General features: G+C 44.7%; 1 protein-coding gene across 2 annotated transcripts in view; it reads left to right on the top strand.

Annotated features, from left to right (window-relative positions):
- The first annotated feature begins 333 nt into the window (after positions 1–333).
- Positions 334–24,704, top strand: part of YTHDF2 (YTH N6-methyladenosine RNA binding protein F2) — a 29,550-nt gene continuing 5,179 nt past the window's right edge. The window contains exons 1-4 of one of the 2 annotated variants that reach the window (XM_055139836.1): positions 334–2,405; positions 2,897–2,921; positions 3,589–3,668; positions 8,250–9,848. In XM_055139836.1, the coding sequence (XP_054995811.1) occupies positions 2,379–2,405; positions 2,897–2,921; positions 3,589–3,668; positions 8,250–9,848 (1,731 nt within the window). In that variant the 5' untranslated portion in view covers positions 334–2,378. The remainder of the gene's footprint in view (positions 2,406–2,896; positions 2,922–3,588; positions 3,669–8,249; positions 9,849–24,704) is intronic. The other variant, XM_055139837.1, reaches the window with a different exon arrangement.

Here is a 24,704-nt window from a genome sequence, read left to right as displayed (position 1 = left end):
CTCCATCCCCTGTACCCCATATGGTCTCCTGTGCACTGCCAGGAGTAATTCCTAAGTGCAGAGCCAGAAGTAAGCCCTGAGCATGACCGGGTGTAACCCCCAAAAAGCAAAACAGAACAAAAATGAGTCTATAAATGCAACATTTAATTTTTTTTTTACTTTTGCTTTATCTACACAACCAACCTTTTAGACAAATATTATTATTCCCTTCATCAAATGAAAGAATCTGAGAAAAGTTTAGTTTACCGAATGTTGCAATTTGGTAGAGGGACCAGTATTTAGTCCTTCCACCTCCCAAGACATGATTCCCACTTTTAGTCCTTTTACTATACCACACAGCTTACTACTTTCAAGGATAAGTTCAGAAAACGAAGCTTATACATAAATCTGGGCCATGGGGTTAAATGGTTCAGTATCAAAAAAAGTGTTACTAATTTATTTTATTTTCCTGATAGGGTTCTAAGTTTGGGACTTGATGATTGACTGTCTCTGCCAGAGTTCATCCTTTTATACTGCCTGATGTCATTCCCTCCAACCACAACTCTTGCTAAGGGTAGAAACAAATGCTTAGAACAAAATTAAAATATAAAATTCATTATGTTATGCCAAAGTTTATTGTATTAGTCCAGCAAAGTCACCTGGATCCAGAAAGTGCATCGTATCAGGTTGACACCCAGTAGTGCATGCATTATTTATCTGTTTACTACTATTTACAATAACTAAGCTCTTAGGAAATGTTGTTTTAGGACCAAATATTTCTGTGTGAATTGGGGTTGCTCAAATGAAAAATGCTTTTGTCCATTTTTTTTTTTCTCGGCAACACCCACTGATCCCAGGAGGAATCACTCCTGGAGGACCATATGCTGTGCCGGAGACCAAACGGGTTGACTGCGGAGCTTAACCCCTGTCTATTTCCCCAGTCCCTGGACATTCTTTGGTTTGTCTCAGGATTCTGGTTCCTGAACACAGGAATTCTCTCAGAGTGGGTGGAAAAAGTTTTGGCTATTTAATAATTTTGTGATATCGGGCACATTCCTTATTATGTTTCTCCTGTTGTAAATCGGGAGACAGAGCTATTTTGAAGATGCTGAAAGCCTCCAATGAGTTTGAAAACGCCTAAAAGCAAAAGCATAACCCAAATACTAAAATATTTCTTTGAAAGACTGAGAGGAAGAGGATGCAGTGTGAATGGTTTCGTTTTTTCTTTTTTTTAAAATTCTCCTTCCTTACATTTACAGCTATTTTGAACTTGTTGAAAGTTCATGTGAAATTTTGCTTACATGTGTGAGGCGGTTTTATTTATTTATTTATTTATTTGGGGGGAGGGGGAAGCACACCCGGTGCTCAGGAACCACTCCCAGCGGGGTTTGGGGAACCATATGGAGTACAGGGGATGGGACCCGGGTCGGCCACGTGTAAGTCAGTCGCTTTACTACCGCTCTGGATCCCCAGATGCGTTTTTTCTTAGAAATAAAGTTCAACGGATTACCGGGCGGGAGAAGGGGGGGGCAGGCGACTTTGCTGTAAAAGACTCGCAGACTCTCCTGCCTCCCGCAGTGCCAGAGAAAGTCTTTTTGCGGAAAACTAGATTTTTGTGTGTGGCTAACTTCTATCTCTGGGACCTCTATTTTTGCAGTCTAATAAAGGTAAATAATTAGGCCATGCCCCTGGGGAGGGGGTTTCTTGAGGCACGACCCTCCCCCGCCCCAAGTTTTCCTGCGGTGTCCGTGGCCCGTCTGGGGGCGCTCCCAGAGCCGGTCGGGTGCCATTTGCAGCTGGGAAGCAGGTTCATTTTAAGGTCGCTCAGGCTTCGAGGGTCGCCTCCTCGCTGGGAAACCGTTTTTCGGTGGCTTTTCTCAAGCCGAGCCTCCGCTCTCCAGGATAGCGAAAACCTCGTGGTCCGGCTCCCCCCACCCCCCTCTTCCTAGGCCCCAATCGCGAGACGCGGTGGGGGCGGGGAGGCCGCACGCGCCGCTTCCGCTCCTCCAGCCCGCCAGGAGGCGCTGCGGCCCCGCCTCTCCCTTCCCGGGGTGCACCGCGCCGGGCGCCTTCCGCGTGGGTGAGTGAATGTGAGAGTCAGCGTCGCGCCGCGCGCGCCGTCCGCCTCCGCCGCTCGGCGCCCTTATTTTGGCTGCGAGGGGCGGGCGCGCGCGCACAGGCATAGAGACGAGCGTTGAGCCGAGGGGCTAGAGCGTCGCCGAGTCGGAGCCGGAGCCCGAGCCGCGCGCTTGAGTCTCCGCTGCGTCCGCCGAGGCCCCCGAGTGTCAGGGACAAAAGCCGCCGCCGCGCCGCCTGCTCCCGCCGCCGGGGCTCATCTGCCGCCGCCGCCCCGCCGAGCAGAGTCCGCCGCCGTCGCCCCTCGTGAGGATCCGAGAGCCATGTCGGCCAGCAGCCTCCTGGAGCAGGTACAGGCCCGGCCCGCATGCCTCGGCCATTGTGTGAGGCGAGAGGGAGTGGGACTAGGCCCGGGCCCGCCGCCCCCGGCCGGACCGGGCCGGGCCGCGCCGCGCCGGCGCCCCTCGCGGGCTCGGTTCCGGGCCTCTCCGCCCGGCCGCGCCCCGCGCCTCGCCCTCAGCCCGCTCGCCCCTCGCCCCGCGGGCCTTGGCGCCCGGCGGCCGCGCCGCGCTCCCTCGCCTCAGGGCACCGCGGCTCTCTCCCGCCGCTGCCCTCCCGCCTCCCCGGGAGCCCCCGGGTGTCCTCGCGGCGCGGCTGGCGCGTCCCCCGCGTCTCCCCCGCCTCCCGCTCGCTGCCTCCCCCTCAGCCCCGCGCCTGACGCCTCCCCTCAGGCCCGCGCCTTTCCGCCCGCCTCGCCTCGGGCCCGGCTTTAATTTGTCTTTCCTTCTCCCGGGCCTCCCGCGGACCGCTCGCGCCTCGGCCACGTCTCCTCCGCCCGCAGAGACCCAAAGGTCAAGGAAACAAAGGTGAGGCCGGCCCCGCCGGCGGCCCGGGGCGGCGCGGGGGGTGCGGGGGGCCGCGGCGGCGGGGTGGGGGGGCGGGGTCTGCGGGCGGCGCCCCGGGGAGACGCGCTCTCGGGAGCCGCCGGGGTTCGCAGGTGCCGCGCGCTCGCTCGCTCGCTCGCTCGCGCGCGCCTCGGACCCGCTCGCTGGGGTGCGTGCAGCTGGCGCCCAGCTTTTTTTTTTTTCCTCTCTCGCTTTTTTTTTTTTTTCCCTTTTCGGGAACAAGGAGTAATTCATCGCGGGCGGGGGTGGCTACGGCTTTGAGGCGTCCCAGGTCCGGAGTTTCCTGTAGGTCTTAGGAGGCCTTTGTTTTTCCTCCGCGTGGACCGCACTCTGGAAGTGCTCGCCGGCGCGGGGGGGAGGGGCGGCGGGCGGCGGGCGGCGGGCGCGATCGCCAGGAGCCAATAAAATGACCTTCTTGGATCCACTTGCTCTCTTGGTGGAAGGAGGCGTTTTCCGGCCCCTGACGAGCGAGCGCTGCCCCGCGCGCGCGCTCTCTCCCCGTGTTGGTCCTCCGCGAATGGAAACTTCCTCCCTCGCCGCGAGGTGTCTCCGCTTCGGACCGCGTGGATGCGTGCGGGCGGGGGAGGGAGGGATTGAGGCACTCCTAATTTGAAAATTTTCCCTTCAGTACAAAATGGATCTGTACACCAGAAGGATGGATTGAATGATGATGATTTTGAACCGTACTTGAGCCCACAGGCGAGGCCCGTGAGTAGTTAACCGTTTACATGCCTGATGGGGGGGGTGTGGGGGTGTGTGTGTGGGGTGTGTGTGTGTGTGTGTGTGTGTGTGTGTGTGTGTAAGCTTGCGCTTTGGTTTTCTCTGACCCAGCAACTCTCTGTCTTTAAGACTAGTCAGTGTCCGTGTTATACGATAGGTATTACAGAGTCAATACGGCCAAGATTCTCATCTCTAATGTCAACAAACGCTGAACTCAGTACTGCTGGTGGCATTTCCCACATACTAATACTCATCTGTTTAACTACTTGTTCCTAAACAAGAATATAACAGTGCAACATTATTTTCAAATACTGTGCATATTAAAACATTCTGAACTTGCATCAACCAAACCATACTCTTTTAGGAAAATAGAATTCACTTGATGTGAAATAACTAATAAATTTGCCTGAGCTTCATTCAGTGTTGCTGAACTCGGTATCCTTCTGGTCACTAGTTAGTCAGCTCCTAAGTTATTAGGTCTATTTCAGAGTTAGGCACTCATTTGTTTAGTTGCATGGTAACATAGAAACAAATTTTATATACCACTGGCTTCTCTTAAGAGACAGGATTTACAAAATTAGAGTAAAAAGAAGGTTTTTAAAAGGTGTGTTAGCAGAAGAAGGTTTTTAAAAGATGTGTTAGCAGAAGCTAAGATCAAGAATCAGTTGACAGTTTCTACTGTGAAGATTAGTTGTACTTAGTAACATAATTTGTGCATGTGGAAACTTCTTTGGTTCATTGTGGGTTTTTTTTTTTTGTATTAACAGATCCCAAAGAAATAGTCTTTAAACTTGTAGCTCTAACTCCCTAGAATAAAAGCCAAAAGAAAGTTGACAGTAATTTCATCTAAAAGATTCTTATGGAGCATTTTTATACAAATTCTGAAAATATGTTATGTGGTATGTATAACATCCTCCAATAACTTGACTACTGGCATGCCCATATTTGGATATAATTTTTCCAGGGAAATTTTAGATTGCTTAGGTAAAATTTTCTGATTGGAAAGTTTGTAAACTAAGTATTGGGAAAACGTTTTATAAAAGACAACCAGTTAATCAAGTAAAGTAGGAAAAGAAGTAGAGGAATGAACTATTTATAGGTTCCTGCTATTGAAGTAGTTTGCTTACATAATCATTATAACCGAGAGTGTGGGAGCATTTGGAAACATAATTCTAGGCAGTTCTTGTGAAACATTGTGTAATTCACATTTTTAAGGTTGGGGCATGTGGGAACCTGCCAGTTTAAGGTGTAAGCATTCAACTATATAATAGCATAGTCTGATATTAATGCATTTGTTCTTTCTTGAATAAACTAAGTCTAAAAAATTGGAGATGACGGAACAGAGAGTAGTACAGTGGTAAGGCACTTTCACAGCCGACTCTGTGCAAGCCCAAGCATTTAATATGGTCCCCTGTGCAGAGACAGGAATAACCCCTGAGCATGGCCAGGTATGGCCCAAAACCAAAACAACAACAAAAATTGGGGTTGGGGGGGAATAACATTTTGAATAGATGGCATGGGAATTTTTGCTTCTCATTCTGTATTCCTCGCAGCATGGAATTTGTCTTTCATGGTCTGTTGAGTAATTCATCTACTTTTAAGCCTTAGTTTTATTGCCTCTAATGGAATAATACTTCAGGCTTAATCTGTAATTATAGGCTGAATTTCTTATAAATTGGGATTTTAATCTGTTACAATTTTAGTATTCTCACCAAGAGCTATACCGTTGTTTTCTTTTTTCTTTTTGGGTCACACTGGGCAATACTTAGTTACTTTTTAGGCTCTGCATTCAATTGCTTCTGGAGGTGCTCAAGGGACTGTATAGGACCCAGAGCATCATACCTGGGTGGTCTGCTTGTGAGGCAGAAGCCCTGCCTCAACTATACTGATCTTAAATGAGTGTATGTGTGAAAAGTCTTCTTAAAATTTATTTTGGATTTTTCTAAAATTATTTTATTTTATGTTTTTTTTTGGCTTTTTGGGTCACATCCGGCGATGCACAGGGGTTACTCCTGTATTTGCACTTAGGAATTACTCCTGGCAGTGCTCAGGGGACCATATGGGATGCTGGGAATCAAACCCAGGTCGGCTGCGTGCAAGGCAAATGCCCTACCTGCTGTACTATCGCTCCAGCCCTGTATTTTGGATTTTTTTAGTCTACCTGGTGGTGCTGGGGGCTGCTCTTGGCTGCTCAGGGGTCACTCCTAGAGATGCTCTGAGAATCATGAGGTGCTGGTGATCAAGCCACTTGATCAGCATGTAAAACTTTATAATTCTTTTTCTAAAATTTATTTATTTTGCTTTTTCGGTCACACCCGGCGATCCACGGGGTTTATTCCTGGCTCTGCACTCAGGACTCACTCCTTTCAATGCTTGGGGGACCATATGGGATGTCTGGGAATGAACTCGGGCTGGCCATGTGCAAGGCAAATGCCCTACCTGCTGTACTATCGCTTCAACCCAAGACTTAAATTTTAATCTTTGTACTGTCTCTGGCCCTTAGCCTTTTTTTAAAAGGAAAATTTTAAATTGGCAGAGAACAGCACCACCATTGTATCAGTTGAAACACTATTTACTTTGGTAAACAAACTTAAGGCCTAACATAGTTATGGTCATCTTCTTTTAAGAACAAAACTCTTTTGTTAAGATAACACATTCTGCTATACCAGAGCTGCTTTAGACTTTTGGTGAGGTGCTGTTTATTTTCAGTTAGCTGTATCTAGGTGAAGAATTGTATATAGATAAGATTCAGAAGTTTTTTTTTTTCTTCCAAGTATGAGTACTATAGGATTTATTGAAAAACATTAGTACTGTTACATACAGTCTAAATAGACTAAGAATGAGTGAGATTTTTGCTTTGTAATCTGTTGCATTGAAGTTTATCAGGTGTTTTTTTCTAGCATGATTCCCCTCCCTCCCTCCCTCCCTCCCTCCCTCCCTCCCTCCCTCCCTCCCTCCCTTCCTTCCTTCCTTCCTTCCTTCCTTCCTTCCTTCCTTCCTTCCTTCCTTCCTTCCTTCCTTCCTTCCTTCCTTCCTCCCTCCCTCCCTCTCTCCCTCCCTCCCTTCCTCCCTCCCTCCCTCCCTCCCTCCCTCCCTCCCTTCCTTGTTGGGCCACACTCAGCAATGCTCAGGAGTTACTCCTGGCTCTGTGTTCAAGAATTAATTCCCTGGCAGTGCTCAGGAGACCATGTGGGATGCTAGGGATCAAACCCAGGTTGGCTGTGTGTAAGGCAAGTGCCCTCCCCCCCCCCCACGTGCTTGATATTGGGCCACACTTTGCTTATTGCCCAAGGGTTACTCTTGGTGGTATTGGGGGACCACCCTGTGCCAGGGACTGAACATGGACCTCCCATACACTTCAACCACTTGAACTGTCTACCCCCATTCTCCTGTTTTTGTAATAGAAAAGTTAAATTTCAGCATCTAGCCACCTTATAGGTGATTTTTCTAGTTTTAATTTCTCTGGAAGCTTAAGTGCAGTTCCTTCCAGAGTTATAAGTAAAAGTGGCATATATGAATGTTTGTCAGAAGCAAGCACTGTAAACAGGATTTAGTTTAACCTTCAGTTGTTCTTTGGTTTACGCAATATAGGCTTTTGGTTTAGGACCTTAATTTTCCAATCTTTATTTATCAAACTACTTTTGTACTTTAATTTTTTAAATTTTTAACCCGGCGATATTCAGGGGTCTCAAGAATCACGCCTGGTGGTGTTTAGGGAACTATCAGATGCCAGGGATTGAATCTAGGTCGGTTGCATGCCCTACCCACTGTATTACTGCTCCAGCCCATGTTTTGTACTTTAATAGGAAAGCTCTTTGAACACTGAACTTTTGTTCTGCCAAAATTCCTGCTCCTTTGACTAGGAATACAGCATAGGAGTAGAGCACTAGCTTTATATGTGTGAGGACTTAGGTCCAATCCCCAGCATTCCCCCACCCCCCCAAAAAAAGTAACGCCATAGCACTTCTACAGAGCAGGACTTACCACTGCTGGTGAGATTCTTGGTTGTCCTTATTTTTAAAAAAATTGCCTCGAGTGCGCGCACGCATGTATTATGCTAGTTTAGCTTTATTTTGTGTGTATGTGTGTGAGTGCGAGTGTGTGTGAGAAGCCAGGCATCATGAACCCAGGGTCTCACATGTGAGGCCTGTAATCAATCACCAGGTTTCATTATTGTTACCAATTTAAATTTAAATAACTGTTTAAACAGTTATTAAGCAAAAATCTCTTAAAACATTCCAAGTATTTTTACAAAGTAGAAGATTTATGGGAAGAAATCATTTGGTCAGGATCAGGAGAGACAGACAGTGGGTAAGATACTTGCCTTGCCCATGCTGATCTGAGTTCAGTTCTTTGGTACCACATATGATCCCCTGAGTTCTACCAGGAGTGATCTCTGTGCATAGCCAGATGTGGTCTTTTGAAAAATGCAAGAAAAATCAATGGTTGCCTTTTTAGTAAAAATGACTCAAGTATTTTGCGTGAATAATTGCAAGAGGAAATGTGATTATTTTGTTTTTGTGTTTTATTTTTGATTTATTTGCCTTTTTTTTTCCTTTTTCCCTACAGAATAATGCATATACTGCCATGTCCGACTCCTACTTACCCAATTACTACAGTCCCTCCATTGGCTTCTCCTATTCTTTGGGTGAAGCTGCTTGGTCTACTGGGGGTGACACAGCCATGCCCTATTTAACTTCTTATGGACAGCTGAGCAACGGTGAGCCTCACTTCCTACCAGATGCAATGTTTGGACAACCAGGAGCCCTAGGTAGCACTCCATTTCTTGGGCAGCATGGTTTTAATTTCTTTCCCAGTGGGATTGACTTTTCAGCTTGGGGAAATAACAGTTCTCAGGGACAGTCTACTCAGAGCTCTGGATACAGTAGTAATTATGCTTATGCACCTAGCTCCTTAGGTGGAGCCATGATTGATGGACAGTCAGCTTTTGCCAGTGAGACCCTCAATAAGGCTCCTGGTATGAATACCATAGACCAAGGGATGGCTGCATTGAAGTTGGGTAGCACTGAAGTTGCAAGCAATGTTCCAAAAGTTGTAGGTTCAGCTGTTGGTAGTGGGTCCATTACTAGTAACATCGTGACTTCCAATAATTTGCCTCCAGCAACCATTGCTCCTCCAAAACCAGCATCTTGGGCTGATATTGCTAGCAAGCCCGCAAAACAGCAACCTAAGTTGAAGACCAAGAATGGCATTGCAGGGTCAAGTCTTCCACCACCCCCAATAAAACATAACATGGATATTGGAACTTGGGATAACAAGGGTCCGGTGGCAAAAAACCCCACACAGGCTTTGGTTCAGAATATAAGTCAGCAGTCAACCCAAGGGTCTCCCCAGACTGTGGGTCAGCAGGCTAACAATAGCCCGCCAGTGGCTCAGGCATCGGTAGGGCAACAAACAGGGCAACAGACACAGCCATTGCCCCCACCTCCACCACAGCCTGCCCAGCTCTCAGTCCAGCAACAGGCAGCTCAGCCAACCCGCTGGGTAGCACCTCGGAACCGTGGCAGTGGGTTTGGTCATAATGGGGTGGATGGTAATGGAGTAGGACAGTCTCAGGCCGGATCTGGATCTGCTCCTTCAGAACCTCACCCAGTGTTGGAGAAGCTGCGGTCCATTAATAACTATAACCCCAAGGATTTTGACTGGAATCTGAAGCATGGCCGGGTTTTCATCATTAAGAGCTACTCTGAGGACGATATCCACCGTTCCATTAAATACAACATCTGGTGCAGCACAGAGCATGGTAACAAGAGACTGGATGCTGCTTATCGCTCCATGAATGGGAAAGGCCCTGTTTACTTACTTTTCAGTGTCAACGGCAGTGGACACTTTTGTGGCGTTGCAGAAATGAAATCTGCTGTGGACTACAACACATGTGCAGGTGTGTGGTCCCAGGACAAATGGAAGGGTCGTTTTGATGTCAGGTGGATTTTTGTGAAGGACGTTCCCAATAGCCAACTGCGACACATCCGCCTAGAGAACAACGAGAATAAACCAGTGACCAACTCCAGGGACACTCAGGAAGTGCCTCTGGAAAAGGCTAAGCAGGTGTTGAAAATCATAGCCAGCTACAAGCACACCACTTCCATTTTTGATGACTTCTCACACTATGAGAAACGCCAAGAGGAAGAAGAAAGTGTTAAAAAGGTAATCAGTTTACCATTATTAAAACTTTAAGGGGAGAAAGAACTAGGGAACAGAAGTATACTTAACTATTAATACTAGTCTATAAATAAGATAATTAACACTTACGATTCTTTGTACTTGGTTCTGCTAATTAAACCTTAGTGTGACGGAATATGGGAACATGAGTGAATGACAGAAGGAAACAGTATAGAGAAAATGAATTTATGTGATGTGGAATCAAGAATAAATGAAAGAAATGCATAGGGGATAATTGAACTGTGAACTTAATTCGAGGTATGAAAAGATTATGACTGTAGTATGACAGGCGAAAACGGTTTTGGTACTGTGGTTATATATGTATTTGAGAATTTGTATATTCTGCATGTCCCGCTTTCTGACAGTTGACAGTTTTAAGAGAATGTATTAAGAACTTCCTGTCTTTCCTGGTGTTTTCAGAACTTTCTACTAGTAGAAAATGTTAAGTAAAATTTCGTAAAGTATAATCAGAAAAGGTGATATTCTTTCTGCTCTTGGTATTTTGTTCTAGTTCAGTGTAGTCACTGTTTATTTCTTTAAAAAGTGTGAGAATCTTGAGCAATGTTAGAGAATAGGTTCAGAGTACAGAGTTGAATATATTTGAAAGTTGGTAATACTTGGGTTCATGTGTATTGAGTGGATGTGAGTATTAATGAGCCTAATAGTCGATAAACTATTCAGGGCATATCTTCAGATTATCTAGAGTGTAGATGTAGGAATTAGGTGAAAATATGGGCAAGGAGAATATTTTTTTTGCACTTTTGGACTACACCCAGTGGTGGTGGGGCTGTTTGTAGCATAATGCTCAGGGCACCAAGAAGAGAGGGGAATACACCTGGGGCACCCTGCATGCAAAACACTCTGGCCAGCCCCCTGAGCCATCCCAGCTTTGTGTTATTTTTGGGCTACACCAGTGGTTCTAAGGGATCACTCCTGGCGTGGTCTAGGGAGCCTTATAGGATACCAGTGATCCAACTCTTCTTGGCCTTGTGCAAGATAAATGACCTGTTTTCTTACTCTCGCTATCACTCCAGCCTAGTGCTATCTAAAATTTTATTTAGGTTTGTCTTTTTTTTTTTTTTTTGAGGGGGAGACTCCATAGTTTTGGGTTATACTTGGTAGTATTCATTTCTTACTGCTGGCACCTGTGGTCGCTCCAGGTGGTACTTAGGTCCTTAAGTGGTGCCAGAGATCAAACTGGGGTCAGTCATATGCAAAGTGTCTTAATCCCAGTACTCTCACCTTGTACATTGCTATAGGTTTTTTGGGGGGTTTTGGGGGGCACGCCTGCCATTGCTCATGAGCTGCTTCTTACTGAGCTCAGGGTTGCTTCTAGAGGTGCTGTTACCAGAAATTGAACCTTAACATGTCCTAACATTTAACATATTAAGAAAACATTTTCTGGGGGCTGCAGTGATAGCACAGCGGGTAGGGCGTTTGCCTTGCACGCGGCCAAACTGAGTTCGATTCCCAGCATCCCATATGGTCCCCTGGGCACCGCCAGGGGCAATTCCTGAGTGCAAAGCCAGGAGTAACCCTTGTGCACTGCCAGGTGTGACCCAAAAAGCAAAAAAAAAAAAACAAAAAACATTTTCTTAAAATATCTGTAATTGACAAAATGGGAGGGAATAATCTTAAAGTTGTCTTTCATCCCTATGAATTCATTGGGATCCTGTGTGACCTAGGATATCACAAGTTTTTGGGGGTGTGGTGGTTGGAGCAATAGCACAGCATGTAAGGATCTTTTGCCTTGCACAACTCTGCAGTTCAATCCCCGGCACCCCATATGGGCCCCCAGCTCCATCAGAAATAAGTCCTGAGCACTGCAAGTTGTGACCCAATTTCCCACACCCCCCAAGGAAGTCTTTTGGCCAGAGATAAGATAACACAGTAGGCTGGAGCACATACTTTGCATGCCACCTAGAGTGATTCCCTTCCATTTTTTTTTTTATTAATTTATTCTTTTATTGAATCACCATCCCTTCCTTTCTTAAGACCAGCAGAGACCTTAGAATGCTCCCACTCCCCTCCAGAAAAGAAGATGACCCCATTTATTCAGCAGTGGGAGGTGGGGGAGGGAGAGAGGGCTTCTTGGTATATTTCTTCCTTGGTGACACAGTTAGCTGCTTAGTTCAACTAAAGCGGGATGGTCACCATCTTTTGTAGTGTAGGCTGCTGATGAATAAGAAATGGATCTGTGTTTGTCAATGATGGAAGGTAGATTACTGAGAATGTCAGTAAATATTCTTGGACTTGAGCCTCAAAAATGAGCAGGTAAGGCACATGCTTTGCAAGCGATGTCCTGGCTTGATCCCTGGCACCACATGATTCCTGAATGCAGAGCTAGGTATAAGACCTGAGGGCAGCGGGGTGTGGCCCCTAAAAAGATCAGGCAGTAAATTTTTTTTTTTTCTGGCTTTTTGGGTCAAACCCGGCGATGCACAGGGGTTACTCCTAGCTTTGCACTCAGGAATTACTCCAGGTGGTGCTCAGGGACCCATATATGGGATGCTGCTGGGAATTGAACCTGGGTCAGCCGTTTGCAAGGCAAATGCCCTACCCGCTCTACGTTTGCTCCAGCCCCCGATCAGGTAGTAATTTTAAGAAGATGCTAAAATAAAGTTGTATGTGTTAGAATCAATAGGGAAAAGTAGCACATTTGAAGAATTTATATGTTTTAATCATATATTTATTTGTATTAAATTCACATGAGTGGTTCAGGGAATAGTTCAACTTTTATATGTATTTGTTTTTTGGGCCTTGTTGTTAGTCTCACAATGGAGATTTTACTGGTGCCCACTCAAGCAAACCGATGAACAACAGGACTACATTGCAGTTTTTTGGGCCACACCTGGTGGCTTAATCCTCACTCTGTTCTTATGGACTTTCTTGGTGGACTCGAGACTATTTGGGGTGCTGGGGGTCAACTGGGTTGGTCATGTGCAAGGCAAGTGCCCTACTGCTATGGTCTCAGGGGATATACTTAAAAAGAAGTGAACTTCTTTTTTAAGTATATCGTTTTATAGATATACAGCTTGTGGGAATTGGCCAGCCTTGGGATGTTTTCAGATTGTAATAATTAGTAATCAAGCTTTAGAGTCTTTGTTAAAACTAATGCATCTTTGGGGCTGGAGTGATAGCATAGCGGGTAGGGCGTTTGCCTTGCACGCGGCCGACCCGGGTTCAAATCCCAGCATCCCAGCATCCCATGTGGTCCCCTGAGCACCGCCAGGAGTAATTCGTGAGTGCAGAGCCAGGAGTAACCCCTGTGCATCACCAGGTGTGACCCAAAAACAAACAAACAAAAGCTAATGCATCTTAGAACTGTCCCATAAAGACTTTGGATGAATAAGTATCTTAATTGTTCTTAAACTGGTAAATAGACTACCAAAGAGTAAGAAATAAAAGCTTTGATTATACTTACATCAAATTACTATTTAGCTTACTTTTTGTAAGAAGAGCTTGCTGGGTTTTCAAGGTCCCTAGGATTACTTTTAAACCCAGTTACCATTTCACAGTATTGCCTTTCTCCTCTTGTTGCCCACTATTATCCTTAATATTCTTACATAACTGATTAAATTGTTCTTCCAGGCTTTCAAGACAAAATAAGTTTCATGTAATGGGATTGATAACTCATTGAGGCAGTAGGCCTCTTTGATTGGTTCCCTTATTTGGGGAAGAGGGGCCACACCGGAGATGCTCATGGGTTACTCAGGAATCATTCCTGGTGGTGCTCAGGAGGCCATATAAGATACCAGGGATCAAATCCTGGTTCATGGCATGCAAAACAAATGCCTTACTCATTGCATCTTATTTCTGGCCCCATGGTTTTGTGTGGGTTTGTGTGTGTGCCTTTGTATTATTTACAAGATTGCAGGAAAACCTTCATGCCAAATTGGCATGGTAATCCAGCAAGTAGGAAAATATGTAAACTTCATTCTGAAAATGATGTCACAGCTGTTTTAAAATTCTGATTGTACATGTTTCTTGGCAAAACATTTTGAAGCAGGACTGCAGTGATATTTGGCCTGCTACATTTATTGACTTGTTCTGTCATGTGATATAATTTAATGTAATTGATCAGGCAATAAGTGATTTGAAACTTCAGAAAGCAATAGTGGTTTCCTCCATGAGTGGTTTACCATGTATTCTATAGAAAATATTTTGTAGTCTGCATTTTCAAATTTTTCTGTAACTTTTTTTGGTATGTTTTTGATTTTTTTTTTTTTTTTTTTTTGCTTTTGGGCCATATGCAGCAAGGTTCAGGGCTTACTCATGACTGTACTCAGGGCTTGAGGAATATATATTGCTGGGATGGAACCTGTTTTGTCTTTGTGGAAGGCAAATGCCTTACCTGCTCTACTATATCTTTTGTCTACTTTGTTGGTGTTATGTGTGTGTTTGTCACATCCAGCGTAGCTGAGGTTTTTGTACTGGTTCTGCACTTTGGTTACTCCTGGTGGGACCCTCTGGGGCACTACAGGGATTTTTCTTGGTCAACCGTGTGTAAGGTGAGCACCCAAACTGTATTGTACAGCTTCTTTTGTGAATTGTTTTACATTCTTTTTGTTTGTGTGTTAGATGGTTGGGTGGCATGGGGATTATGCTTAGCAGTGAACCTGGGTCTTCACACATGGAAGGCAAGTGCTAATTGAGTCATGTCCTGGCCCTCTCTCTACTTTGAAATAGTCTGGCATAATAGGAGTTACTTTGTGCACTTTGTAAATGTCTTTGTAAATGTCACAAAATAGTTATATACATAAACACAACTAATTTTTATCTGCCCTGTGTCTGGGGATCATAGAGCTTCACATGCAATATATGTGCTGTACCACCGAGGCACATCCTTAATCTTTTATTTAACCTATTTTTTTTTTTGTTTTTGGGTCACACCCGGCGATGCACAGGGGTTACTCCTGGCTCTTCACTCAGGAATTACCCCTGGCGGTGCTCAGGGGACCATATGGGATGCTGGGAATCGAAGCCGGGTCAGCCGCGTGAAGGCAAACGCCCTACCCGCTGTGCTATTGCTCCAGCCCCACTCTTTTTTTTTTTTTTAAGTTTTTTTTAGTTTTTGAGCTACTCTTAGCTTTGCTCAGGCCTTACTCCTGGTGCTGAGCTTGGGAATCTTACGGGGGTGCCAGAGTTTCGATGCTGATTATTGTGCTTTCAAAATGGTGAAATACTGCTTAAAGTGGCAAAGGTACATTATCTGTGGTATTATTCTCTCCACCCCCTATTTAGATGAGAATTTAGAATAGTAAAAGATGATTGAGGACTGTAATTCTCTTAAAGCCTAGCCAGTGAGACTCAGGCTCTTATTCTGAAGAATTTGAAAGCTAATGGAGAGTGGATAGACAGATACCTAGAGAAAATGTAATTATTGTGGTAACAGCTTAGGGTTTCTGTATTGTAGGGGTAATTCTAAATCAAGGGACTTGGGGGAGTTCTTGTGATTCTCAGCCAGCTAGACTGACAGTGTGAGACCCTGAGTACCTGCAGTGGTGCTGGGATTAATTGGGCCATCCCAGAGATCATCAGGAAGATCAGGTGATGTATCAAACCAGGGTTGCCCCTTAAATCCTGTATTCTCTCTAACGATAGAGTACTAGGGGAAATCTCACCCTGTGAGCCTCAGTTTTGTGCTCAAATGTCAGGTATACAACACTAAGGTTCAAACCAGAATTGGCCACATGGAAGGCGAGCTGCTTATTTATTTGCCACACTTACTTCTGGCTCTCTGCTCAGAGATCACTCATGATGGGGGTCAGGAGACCATATGTGGTGCTGAATGTTGAATCTGGTGTCAGCCACTAAGGCAAGTACCTTTCCTGCTGTAGTATTTGGCCCCAAAACAAGCTCCCTCTCTGTAGTGTCCCCGTCTCTCACCCCTCACTTTATATTTTTTGAAATTCCAGGCCAGAGTAGTATATCAGGTAGAGTGTTTGCCTAGCATAAGGCTAGTTCAGATTTGGTCCCTGGCATATATCCTATGGTCTTTCTGAGTCTTGCCAGGAATGATTCTTGAGTATAGCACAGAGCCAGAAGTAAACACCAAGCACTACTGGGTGTGGCCCCTGGCTCCCCCCCCCCAAAAAAAAAGGGGAAATCAATAAGAAATTTCATTACAATTGAGAAAAGCAGGACTTTATAAACACTACTTTAATTATTTCTTTTTTAGCAGAAGGCCAATAAATCACGGCTTGTAGTGTGTATGAATATAGTTACAGTTGTTTAAAATTGAGATGGAGAATGGTAATGGATTTATGCTGATCTTTTCTTTTTGGGCTTTTCATAGTGTAATCGTGCTGGAGTAAAGTGCAGTCTTGAACCATTTCCCACCATCCTCACCTGTGAACTGTGAGCACTGAAGGGAATTGTACAGTTTGAAAAATTTAGGATGAAGGTGTTTGGGCTACACCTGGCAGTGCTTAGAAGTGATATTTGGGGAACCATCTCTAGTATGGGAGACTTGAACCATTGACTCCTGTCAGTGTTTGGGGAACTGTATCTAGTATGGGAGATTTGGACCACAGTTACAGTCATTGTGGCCCTATTCAAGGTTAGTGCCTTGCTTCCTCTACTCTCAAGTTTTGCTTATAGTTTTTTATGATGTGTTATATACTATCACACTGACCATGGGAGGTGCTTTTTGGGCTATTTCCTTTTGGCACTCAGGAGATCATTCAAGTGCTGGCAATACCATCGTGCAAAGTTTGTGCTCCAGCCCTTTTTCCTCTGATCCAAGACTACAACAGTTTTATAGTTTTGTTTTTTTGGGGGGGATTTTGGGCCACACTTTGCAACGGTCATAGGTTATTCCTGTCTCTAAGGGGTCTTCTCTGCATGGAACCATATCTAGTGCTGGGAGGCCTTATGCAAGGCAAGCACCTTACATGCTGTACTCTCTCTCCAGCGCAGGACTAGAGTTTTAAAAGAACGGACAGGCAAAGCCTATTTTTATATTAGTGCATTTATTTATTTTGGGTGTGGGCCAAATAAATGGCCAAATAAATGTAAGCTTACTTCTAGCTCTGCACTCAGGGATCATTCATTCTTGGTGGGGTTTTGGGAAACTTAAGGATTGAACCTGGGCTGGCCTTGTGCAAGGCAAGCACCCTACCTGCTGTGTGCATCCCTGTTTTATTTTCGAGTGTATGGTGATGGCAATTGAACCTAGGTCCTCACTAACAAGGCATGTGCACCACCTCTGAGCCACATCTTCAGCCCTGAGGATCAAATTAGGATTTAATTTGAAATGAATAGGGTGCTTGCCTGTGATTGACCCAGAATCCACCACATATATTTCCTTGATTTCTGGCAGGAATGAACCCTGAGTACACCAGGTGTGGCCCACTCATCTCTCTCCCTCCACCCCTTACCACCTAATTTGAAGGTTTCGGTTTATTTTTTGGGGATGGGGTGGGAATCACACCCGGCAATGCACAGGGGTAACTCCTGGCTCTGCACTCAGGAATTACTCCTGGTGATGCTCAGGGGGCCATATGGGATGCTGGAAATCAAACCTGGGTCAGACATGTGCAAGGCAAACGCCCTACCTGCTGTGCTATCGCTCTAGCCTTAGGTTTAGGCTTATTAAAGGAACACATGATTACTTAAAAGTGGTCAACAGTGGTAAAAGTGGTAAAGTTTTTTGGACCTCATTATCAGTGATCAGACCTTACTGCTGACTCTACACTTCAGTCACTCCTGGGGTGGTGGTACTCGGGATCAGACTAGCACACTGTGTGATGCTAAGGATTGAACTGGGGTTGGTCCTGTTCAAGGCAAGTGCAAATGATATTTCATATTGTAAGGAGTAAATAGTTGGTAGGGGTGGGAGTGGAATTTGGGTCATGCCTGGCAATGCTCAGGAGTTATTCCTGTTTCTGCACTCGGGATTATATGGAATACTGGGGATCAAACCCAGCTTGGCCATGTGCAAAGCAAGCACCTTACCTGCTGTACTGTTGCTCCTGCCAGGAGTACTTTTTACAAGATGCCATCTTCTCCCAGCTACACCTTTAATTTGGACATTTAGTCACTTTAGTTAAATATCCAAATTTTAGTGATATAGAGGAAGTGATATAAGGAACTGTTCTTTAGCCAGATGCATTTTCTTATTAAATCTTTAGATTGTTTCCTAATTTTAAAATTTTTTAATAAAAATATCAAGGCTTGGAACAAGAGTGATAGTATAGCTAATAGGGTACTTGCCTTGCACAAGACTGTCTTGGGTTTGATTCTGGAGCCCCATGTGTTCCCCAACCAGCCAGGAGTGATCCCTGAATGCAGAGCCAAGAGCGACCCCTGAGTACCACCAGACATGGCCCCCAAATCAAAACTAAACAACTCCTCTCCATCCTCCCCCCCAAAAAAAAATCAAAACAACAAAAAACAAGGGGATCTTACTAAATGCCTTTAATTAAACTTTCTTGTCTTTTCTAAAAGAATAGAGAAAATCCTGTTTTGGTCAGCACCTTCAATGCTTTGTGGATGGATAGTGTCTGTAGTCTCTTAAAGGACTAGGAGAGAATCATAACATTGCATTTGAATCTCTTTGGACTATGACTTATTTGTGTGTTTATTTTGTTTTGGCTCACACCTGGCAGTGTTCAGGACTTACTTTATTTCTGCTCAGGGATCACTCCTGGTGGGCTCAGGGGACCATATGGGGTGCCAGTGATAGAATCTGTGTCAGCTGTGTGCAAGTGATATAAATACTCGGTATGCTGTACTATTGCTCCGGGCCTGTATTGATGTTTTAAAAACAGAGTGCATTGATTTAACAGGTAAACAAGACAGCATCTTTACCTTAGTATTCTTAGAACAGTAAACCGGATCTACTACACAGAAAGAGCTGTAATGGAGGAATAAGAAAATGTTTTGGCTTTCTAATGAACCGATAAATTATGAGAAATTAAGGGGAGGACTTTATGGAGGAAATAACATTTGAATTATATCAAATTGAGTGCTTAATAGCACAGTGTTTGGCATGTAGTGTGTATAGTTTGGCTATTCATTGAATACTAATTTTGATTTTTGGTCACACCTGGGGTGCTCAGTGGTCGCACTTAGGAGTCACTCCTGGTTGACTCTGGGGACCATATGGAGTGTCGGGGATTTGAAACCAGGTTGGCCACGAGCAAGGCAAATGCAGGTACAGTTATTACCTGCTCTATGGTACTCTATGGCCCCTCATTCTCATATTTAGATAAGAAAGCAAACTCAGAAATTATGAGTAGCAGCTAGGAGGTAGTGGAGTTGGTATTTTTCTTTTTCTTTTTGGGTCACACCTGGCTCTGCACTCAGGAATTACTCCTGGCGGTGCTTGAGGGACCATACTAGATGCTGGGAATTGAACCTCGGTTGCCCGTGTGCTAGGCAAATGCCCTTCCTAGTATACAATTGCTCCAGCACATATATCACTTCTTAACCCCACATTCAGTGCATTGATGGTTTGTAATCAGCAATGTTATTCATGCATGTAAATGCTGCATATAAATCAGGACTTGATTTTTTTTTTTTTTTTTTTTTTTTTGCTTTTTGGGTCACACCTGGCGATGCACAGGAATTACTCCTGACTCTGCACTCAGGAATTACTGTTGGCGCTGCTCAGAGGACCATATGGGATGCTGGGAATTGAACCCGGGTTGGGCGTGTGCAAGGCAAATGCCCTACCCGCTGTGCTATCGCTCCAGCCCCTCTTTTCTTTTTTTTTAAAAAAAATTTACTGATGATGGGGCTGGAGCCATTGCACAGCGGGTAGGGTGTTTGCCTTGCATACGACTGATCTGGGTTCGATTCCCAGCATCCCATATGGTCCCCCAATCACTGCCAGTAGAAATTCCTGAGTGCAATCAGGAGTAACCCCTGAACATCACTGGGTGTGAAGCAAAAAAAAAAAAATCTACTGATGATGAAAATATTACTGCAGGGACTAGAATGATAGTACAGCAGGCAGGGCACTGTCCTTGTATGTGATCATGGTTTAGACTCTCAAGCTTGTCAGGAATGATCCCTGAATACAGAGCCAGGAGTACTCTCCCCAAACAAAAATCCCCCAAAAGCCACTGCAGACTAAATTTTGTGTGTTTACAGCTCTGATACTCTGAATAATAAAATTTTGAAGATCCTAATTGGTGGGGTTCTTTTGTTTGTTTTTTGGGTCGGACCCAGCGATGCTCAAGGGTTACTCCTGGCTCTGTGCTCAGGAATTACTCCTGGTGGTGCTTGGGATGCCAGGGATTGAACCCAGGCCAGGCGTGTGCAAGGCAAATGCCCTACCTGCAGTACTATCACCCCAGCCCTGATTCTAGTATTTTTTTTCTTTTTCTTTTTTTTTCTCTTTTTGGGTCACACTCAAAAAGAATGGATGCACAGGGGTTACTCCTGGTTCAGCACTCAGGAATTACCCCTGGCGGTGCTCAGGGGACCATATGGGATGCTAGGAATTGAACCCGGGTTGGCCACGTGCAAGGCAAATGCCGTACCTGCTGTGCTATTGCTCCAGCCCCATGATTCTAGTATTTTTAATTAAAAAATTTATTGGCCACACTCAACGGTGCTCAGGATTTACTCCTAGCTCTATGCTCAGATTATTCCTGGTGGAGCTCAGGAGACCATACTAGTGATGGGACCTGGGTTCAAACAAATGCCCTACCTTCTGTACTATTTCTTCAGCGCCCTCTTTCCTGTATTAACAGTTTAGAACAGAAGTTTCTCAAATTATTTAATCTGTAAAGATGATGTCTTTGAATCAACAGATATCTATTGGGGGGGGGGCTGCACCTAGTGATGCTTTAGGGTTATTCCTGGCGGACTTGGGGGGAACCATATGGTACGCCAGGGATTGAACCCCTGTCGGACATGTGTAAGGTATGTGCCCTCTTCGCTGTACTATTTTCTCTCTGGTCCCTCAACAGTTACGTCTTGATGGAAAAATGCTAAGTGTGGGGCCAAATCACCCCACCAGTAGTGATCCATGAGTGATTCTGGCTCTAAGCCCTGACCACCACCAGGTGTGGCCCAAACAACAAAACAAAAAGGGCAGTGTAGAGCTGGAGAGATAGTATAGGAGGTAAGGTGCTTTCCCTTGCACATGACTGACCATGGTTTGAATTCCTGGTACCACCTACCTCCAGTTTCCTATGTGTCTGCCATGTGTCAGTCACTCCTTAGCACAGAGCCAGGAATAGCCCCTGAGCTCTATTGGGTGTGACCCTAAACCCTGGCTCCTGAAGAAAATAAAAACATAGGAGCTACAATCAAAGAGTTCTGAATCTCTAGAATCTTCAAGGCTTTTTTACTACTTTGAGGGATAAGATGTATGCCAGATAATAGTGGGGAGAAGGGCGGGGACTCATGTTCTAGGAAGAGCATGTTCAAAAGTGTGGTCTTATGAATGTTAAGGGTATTTTTTTGTTTGTTTTTGGCCACCTCTGACAGTATTCAGGGCTTATTCCTGGCTCTGTGCTCAGGGATCACTCTTGGTGGGCTCAGAACCATATTTGTGTCGGGGGATTGAATTCAGGTTGGTTGCATGGAAGCCAAGCACCCTACCAGTTGTACTATCCTGCCAACCCCAGGTGCTTTTAGAATAATGTGGAAAAGAATGATAAGTGATAAATATGAAGATGTTGGTTGGATCCTTTATATGTACAATTTTGTGTATTCTCTATACATTGCTTTAGTTGGAAAGATTCTGGACATTCTATATTCATTTTACTTAGTTGAATTATAATGAGCATAGTTACTGTGGAGTGAATTTAAAGGATTAACATGTGAGGGGCTAGAGCGATAGCACAGCGGGTAGGGCGTTTGCCTTGCATGCACTCGGCTGACCTGGGTTCGATTCCCAGCATCCCATATGGTCCCCCGAGCACCGCCAGGAGTAATTCCTGAGTGCAGAGCCAGGAGTAACCCCTGAGCATTGCTGGGTGTGACCCAAAAAGAAAAAGGAAAAAAAAAGGGTTAACATGTGAAATAGGCTGTCGATAACTCAGAAAGGGCTGTAGCGTGTGCTTTGTCTGTGGGGATCCCAAATTCAATCCTGGGAACTACAGCTTTCCTCAGCACAGCCAGAAAGTAGCCAGCACCTCCAGGTATGTGTCTGCAAAAAATGGGGGTCTGAAATACTAGTGAGTATTCACTTTGTTAGGCAGTTTTATAATTTTGAAATCATCACAGTCGCGGGGGTGGGGAAAGCAATAACCCATTTTACAGTTAAATGGAAATGGACATATCTATTAAATGAGGATGAGATGTGATGTGTAGGTGATTTTATACCAAATGAAAGGTCATAACAGTTGTCTGAGAAACAATGAGGTCCTAAATTAGGATATTTTTCTTTTTGTGTTTGTTTTTTGAGCCACACCCTCATTTCTTTTTTGGTGGGGGTGGTGAGCACACCCAACTGTGCTCAGGGCTTACTCCGGGCTTTGCTCTCAGGGATCACTTCTGGCAAGTTCAGGAAACCATATGGGATGCCATTAATAGAATCCGGGTTGATTGAATACAAGGCAAGTGACCTGCCCACGGTACAATTTCGCCAGCTTTCCCTGTTCTCTCTGGGACATGTTTTTCTTCTCTCTCCCTTCACATCTAAGTAAATTCCTTTGTATTTTGCTTCACTTAAATATATTTTTGTGGGGGCTGGTGCGATAGTACAGGGGATAAGGCACGATGCCTTGCACACAGCCGACCTGGTTTCAGTCCTTGTACCACATATTGGTCCTGGAACCTGTCAAGAATGATTCCTAGGCACAGAGCCAGGAATAAGCCCCAAGCAGCACTGATGGTGGCCCCAAAGCAAATTTAAGAAACAACCAACAAAATCTTGAATTAACTGCTAAAACCACTTTGAATTAAGGCAAATAGGGAACATTCTTTATAGTTGAATCGTGTAAGCCTGATCATTATCAAGCAGAAACATTGAAGTAGTGAAATTATCACTTTGACCTTTCCTTAAGATTAAATTTATATCCTGCTGTACTGAGAACATAGTTAAGTGGAATAAAACAAGTCTCATGGTTGAGGCCCTGGGTTTGGTCTCTTGCATTAAAAAATGGTTGTGGGGCCAGAGAGATATTACAGTGAATAAAGCATTTACCTTGCATGCAGCTCATCCTGGTTTGATCTCTGGCATCCCTTATGGTCCCCCGAGCACCACCATGAGTGATTCCTGAGTACAGAGCCATGAGTAACTCTTGATTGAGCGTTGTCGGGTGTGGCCCCAAAACAAAAAATTTAAAAGATTGTATGTTGCTGTCACCTCCCTATCAAATTGTTAAGAGTTGAAATGGCTAGTTCAGTAAGATATTCGTTAATGCTTTCCATTCATTGCTGAGTATCACTATCACTGTCATCCCGTTGCTCATCAATTTGCTCAAGTGGGCACCAGTAACATCTCCATTGTGAGACTTGTTATTACTGTTTTGGCATATCGAATACATCATGGGTAGCTTGCTGGGTTCTCTCACTGAACTGATTTTATTCTAGTTAACCATAGGGAAGCTATAACTAGAAATTCTGAGGTATCGTGACCTTTGGTTTTTGTTTTTTTGGGCCACATCTGGAGATTCTCTGGAGTTACTCCTGGCTCTGTACTCAGGAACCACTCTTGGCGGTAGCCCTTTAAGATATTTTATATAAATATAATATTTTTAAGTAAACTTAAAAATTTACAGTAGTTTAGGTAACAGGTTACCCTCAAACATTCTCCCCCCCCCACCACCACCTTCCCTCACCTTCAACTCTCAGAGGAATGTCAGTTTTGTAATCCAAGAACAAGAGTTGATCATACTGTTCTCTTTAGGACTTTTTTGTTTATGGGCTACACCCAGTGGTGATCAGGGTTGTGTTTAGGAATAGGTTTGTGTTAAGGAATTCCTAGGTTTGTGTTTAAGAATCACTCACGGGAAAATTTGAGGACCATATGGGATGCTGAGCATCAAAGCTAGTCTTCCGTGTGCAAGGCAAGCACCTTGTATGCTGTAATATCTCTCTGTCCTTCGTTAGGACTCATGAAGGGTTTGTGTTCTGGACTATACCTAGGAGAGCTTAGAGGTTACTCATAACTCCCCTAGACCATGTGCAAGGCAATGACTATCCACTCTGCTATCACTCCAGCCCCAACTTGAGTATTTCTAAGAGGCTTTCATGTTTTAGATTTGAACGTTCAGTGCTTTTTTTAAACTTTTTTTTTTTTTTTAAATTTTTGGGTCACACCTGGAGATGCACAGGGGTTACTCCTGGCTCTTCACTCAGGAATTACCTCTGGTGGTGCTCAGGGGACCATATGGGATGCTGGGAATCGAACCTGGGTCGGCCGTGTGCAAGGCAAACGCGCTACTGCTGCACTATCGCTCTCGCCCAAACTGTCTTTTTTTTTTTTTTTTGAACAGCCTAACTTTAATAAAAAAGTTTTGGTTGTGGGCCATACCAGCAGTGCTCAGCAATCATTCCTGGTAGTGCTTAGGGTACCTTTGGGGTGCAAGGCAATGGGATGCTGGGAATTAGACCTCTGTAGACTGTACAAGGCAAGCTGGTCCTATCTGCTATACTATCTTCAGCCTGACACATTAACTTTTTAGAGAGTTAGGTAATTCAAAACTGTAAGATTAGTGCTACTGGCCATTTGCAGTTTCCCAAAGTAAGATGCTTTTATCAGTATAAAACCTGGGCCTTTCACATACAAGTCATGTCCTATAGCCTGTAAGCCATCATCCTAAAGGCTGGTTGTTTCTTTAGGTAGAAGGGATGGGGAGAAAACCATAATTGATGATGCTCAGGAGTTAACTTTTATTGATGTTCAGGGGACCACATGCTGCCAGGGATTGA

The sequence above is a fragment of the Sorex araneus genome, chromosome 5 (assembly GCF_027595985.1).
Source record: "Sorex araneus isolate mSorAra2 chromosome 5, mSorAra2.pri, whole genome shotgun sequence".
Taxonomy (NCBI): domain Eukaryota; kingdom Metazoa; phylum Chordata; class Mammalia; order Eulipotyphla; family Soricidae; genus Sorex; species Sorex araneus.
This window is presented reverse-complemented; position numbering and strand designations above follow the sequence as displayed.